Source organism: Nicotiana tabacum, chromosome 3 (genome assembly GCF_000715075.1).
Source record: "Nicotiana tabacum cultivar K326 chromosome 3, ASM71507v2, whole genome shotgun sequence".
NCBI classification, from domain to species: domain Eukaryota; kingdom Viridiplantae; phylum Streptophyta; class Magnoliopsida; order Solanales; family Solanaceae; genus Nicotiana; species Nicotiana tabacum.
In genome coordinates, this window is record NC_134082.1 from 149,022,299 (window position 1) to 149,026,433 (window position 4,135).

Sequence of the window (4,135 nt, forward strand, 5' to 3'; positions counted from 1 at the left end):
CGGGCACTATCCTAGGGTTATGCAATTTTGTTCTCAAATCGATATTGTTTTAGAAATCAAACATCATTAGCTATTTACTTAGACCCCAATTAATGTTCAAGAAGCTACCCACATGATTCTAAGCAAAAAGAACTAAACATTAACATTTTTAGGCATGGAAGTAACCCTAAATCAAAGAAAAAAATAAAACAAAATATGAAGAATCTATGGATGGAATTAACATACCAGTAAAGAAGATGCACGTGATGAAATGAGGGAAAATTTGAGAGCAATGGGGAAATTTACTGTACAAGCTTAGCTTTAGGGCTCAGAAGATCAAAGAGTGTAAAAATATAAGAGAAGCCATATTTATACTTTTACTCGTGGGGCCCAGATTTCTAACTGAGTGTGTCCGCATAATTTTGATGCGGTCCGCACTCCTTACCTGCCCTTGAGAAGTCTCGCTGCAGACCGCACAAAAATGAGTGTGGCCGCAGCATTAGTGCAGACCGCACAAAAATGTGTGTGGCCGCAATTCCTTAAGCACTTTTGACAGGCCAACTTCAGAGACCATGTTTTTTGACACTTAGCCAAATTTTTCTGGTACAGTCCCTACCATGCACATCTATTCCTGCATACACTTCAAAACTGGTTAGCACAAAATCAAACCTATCTAATCTAAAAAAGAAAAAATAAATGAAAGAAAAAAACATGGGTTGCCTCCCAAGAAACGCCTGATTTAACGTCGTGGCACGATGTAGATTACCAATCACTTGAAATGAAGAATTGCCACAATCTAGTCATCATCAACCTTGCCAAGATAATGTTTAATCTGGTGCCCATTGACTCTAAAAACCTCATTTTTCTTATTTTTCAAATCTAGAGCACCAAAGGGGGTTACATTCACTACTTCAAAGGGGTCATTCCATTTAATTTCAACTTGCCCAGAAACATCCTTAACCGGGAATTGAACAATAGCACAAGATCACCTTCTTTAAACTCATTGTTGTGGATGTACTTGTCATGGAGGTACTTTATCTTCTCCTTGTAAAGGGACGAACTTGTGTAGGCATGATACTGGAATTCATCAAGCTCATTCAAATGTGCCACTCTTAGGTTTGCAGCGACATCCCACTCAAGGTTCAACTTTCTTAAATCCACATGGCCTTATGCTCAAGTTCTACTGGAAGACGACACATCTTCCCAAACACCAATCGATATGGATACATCCCAATCGACATCTTGTAGGCCGTCCTATAAGCCCAAAAAGCATCATTAAGTTTTCTTGACCCAGTGTTTTGGAAAGCGTTAAGCACAAAAAAACGACAAGAACTCGCTTCACAGAAGCGAGAAGCGAAGCGTGCACTTTTTTCATGTGAAGCGCAATTTAACACATAAATAAAAAAAAAATAGGCATAGATAAATGGCTAAGAACTCATTAAAAATAACATATTAAGCAAATGTTTCAATTCTTGAATCAAGAAGCAAATAATAGATACGAAAACTAGATAGTGAATAATCCTCAAAAGTCATAACATATTAAGCAAATGCAAAACAAAATCACAAAAGGAGCAACATCCTATTCTTCAACAAGATCTCCAAACTCTTGAAGTGTCATCATGTTCGAGTTATTATATTGGTCATCATCTTCTTCTTCTTCATCTGAGGATTCATTAATTAGGGTTCTACTTGTGCATGTACTTGTACTTGTAGATACTCTTTCTTTGATCCTTAAAGTACTTCCCCTAAAACCATAAACATTCTCTTCAACTCCACTTGCCATAGCAACATGACCAAAAGTGAGACCTTCTCCTTCAAATACTTCTTCTTCTTCATGATTTTGGGGGCCTCCAGTTAACCATTCATTTGCTTCATCAATGTTATTCAATAAAATTGGATCAATGATATTGCGAGCTTTGTAACGACGAGCCAATGTTCTATTATATTTTACGAACACGAGATCATTGAGTTTCTTTAGTTCAAGCCTGTTTCTCTTCTTAGTATGAATCTGCATAATAATATGTAGAAAGTAATTAAGAAGAGTACTTAGGACAACTGAGATAAACTTTAATTTAGTAATAATATAATATAGCTTCTCGTATATTCATAAACACTCCAATTTCTCTCGCATCCGGATGAGCTACAAGTTAAGCTTTGAACTCTAATACCAAATTGTTGCAAGTTTGGAACTTCATAACCAAATTGCATCCACCATTCAACTGTAGAAGTATTATTTTAGAATTTAATAACTTGAAAGTTAAAGCTCTAAAGAGTAAAACAATTGAAAAAAGTTGCTCACCTGGTGCCAATTTGGTTCTGCCTCTAATGGCCGAAGCTAATCCAAAAAGTCCATCGGCTTGCATATACACACCAAGCTATTGTCCTATTTTGTCTTGCATCGCTTCATCTGGCAACAACTTCGCAACACATGCATGATACCCCTTCCAAACTTTTAAATCTAAAGTCTTGTTCTCATTGTTTGTGTAAAACAATTCGCGGTTCAAAATATGCCCTGCTGCATGTAAAGGTTGATGAAGCTGATCATCCCACCTTTTATCAATGATTTCAAACACTCTCTCATATTTTCTCCTATCATGATCAAATGCCTTCTCAATATCTTCTTTATCCCTATCCATGGCTTCATAAATGTATTCCGTTGGTGATTTTTTTTCTCCATCCACCAAACGAAGTACAATAACCAAAGGATTACCAACTTTAAGTGCTTGAACAGTGTCATTCCAAAAATATGGACCAATAATAAATCTCGCAACTTCTTTCCCAAGAGCTTCCTTTGTATAGATACTCTCACTCCATTCGGTTGACAAGAACAAGGTATTTTGCTTTTGCAGGTAAAAGCTATGCAAGGTTAAGATACTTGTTACAAATCTTGTCTTAGCCGGTTTCACCAATTTTTTTGTTTTATGTATCTCCTCATCATGTTCAACAACAATGGCCTTTGACTAATGTAAGAATGTATCTTGATCGCCTTAACTGTAGGAAGTCATATTTCATAGTTAATAAGTATAAGCAATTAACATGAAGGTTAAAAACTTAAAATAGAAAATAAGAACCACTTGTTCACCTCTAGAATATGGGGCTAACTTGAAAATTTCACCAAACATCAAGTTGATACAATGTGCAGCACAAGGAGTCCAACAAATATTTGGGAAAACTCCTTTCAACATGTTACCCACTTTTTTATTCTCACTTGTGTTATCAGTAACAACTTGAACCACATTTTCCGGTCCAACTTTCAATATTGTCTTCTCAGACAAGTTGAACATTTTATTGGAATTGGTTGAGGAGTCACTAGCATCATAAGATTCAAGAAACACACTACCTCTCGGAGAATTCACCAAAACATTAATGACCATTTTTCCATTTTTTGCAGTCCATTTGTCCATCATAATGGAACAACCATAAATTTTCCATTGTGCCTTTTGCTCCTCGATAATCTTGTCTGTCTTCTCCACCTCCTTTTTTAGACAAGGAACTCTTACTTCATGATAGGTAGGGGGCTTCATTCCTGGGCCATATTGGCCTACGGCCACAATGAATTCACCAAAACTATCGGTGTAATTCACACAATTAAAAGGTAGCCCCGCATCATACATCCACCTTGCAAAAGCATCTAGAGCACGCTCCCTTAAACTCTTCCTACAAGAATCTAAGTCAATAGCTTCACCCTTTCTCTTTTCATTTGATTTTTGTGAGAAAAAAAGATTAAGAGGACCTTTCACATTACTACCGGCAGTGGATGATCCACTTCCACTTGTTGAATTCTTTATTTGAGATTTAGAGGGAGGTGACCTCATTATATCATTGACTTCAAAGTCATCCTAATCCATTTGACTATACCATGGCTCATTGGAATTTTTAACTCATTTTTTTTATCGACATACTCTCTAATTTCTTTCTTAATAGTATCCGGAACACTTGGACATTTTTTGACATCTCTAAAACCACCGATTAGATGTCTCTTGTGACGATGTATTCCACCGTTAAATTTTTAGACAAAAGATAGATTGCACTCTTGAGTTACTATTGCCAACTGCAACTCCATACGCCCAACCTGGATCTTTTTTTTGGCTTGATACCATTGAATAATTAAATTAAATTTACTACAATAACCAACAACAAAAAACATAACAGTTAA

General features: G+C 36.3%; 1 protein-coding gene across 1 annotated transcript; it reads right to left on the reverse strand.

Moving 5' to 3' along the window:
* Positions 1 to 1,558: 1,558 nt before the first annotated feature.
* LOC107817093 (uncharacterized) lies at positions 1,559 to 3,794 on the reverse strand. The gene is made up of 4 exons (XM_016642871.2): positions 3,051 to 3,794; positions 2,430 to 2,939; positions 2,148 to 2,198; positions 1,559 to 1,987 (listed from the first exon to the last, which is right to left on the reverse strand). The coding sequence occupies exons 1-4, from the start codon at positions 3,792 to 3,794 to the stop codon at positions 1,559 to 1,561; spliced, it is 1,734 nt and encodes a 577-aa protein (XP_016498357.2).
* Positions 3,795 to 4,135: the final 341 nt, after the last annotated feature.

Coding starts and splice junctions, on each gene's coding strand:
- LOC107817093 (XM_016642871.2), bottom strand. CDS start 3,794: ATGAGGTCACCTCCCTCTAAATCTCAAATAAAGAATTCAACAAGTGGA. Junction 2,940..3,050: donor ATTCTAGAGGTGAACAAGTG/GTTCTTATTTTC, acceptor TTCTTACATTAG/TCAAAGGCCATTGTTGTTGA. Junction 1,988..2,147: donor TCCAAACTTGCAACAATTTG/GTATTAGAGTTC, acceptor ATTATTATGCAG/ATTCATACTAAGAAGAGAAA.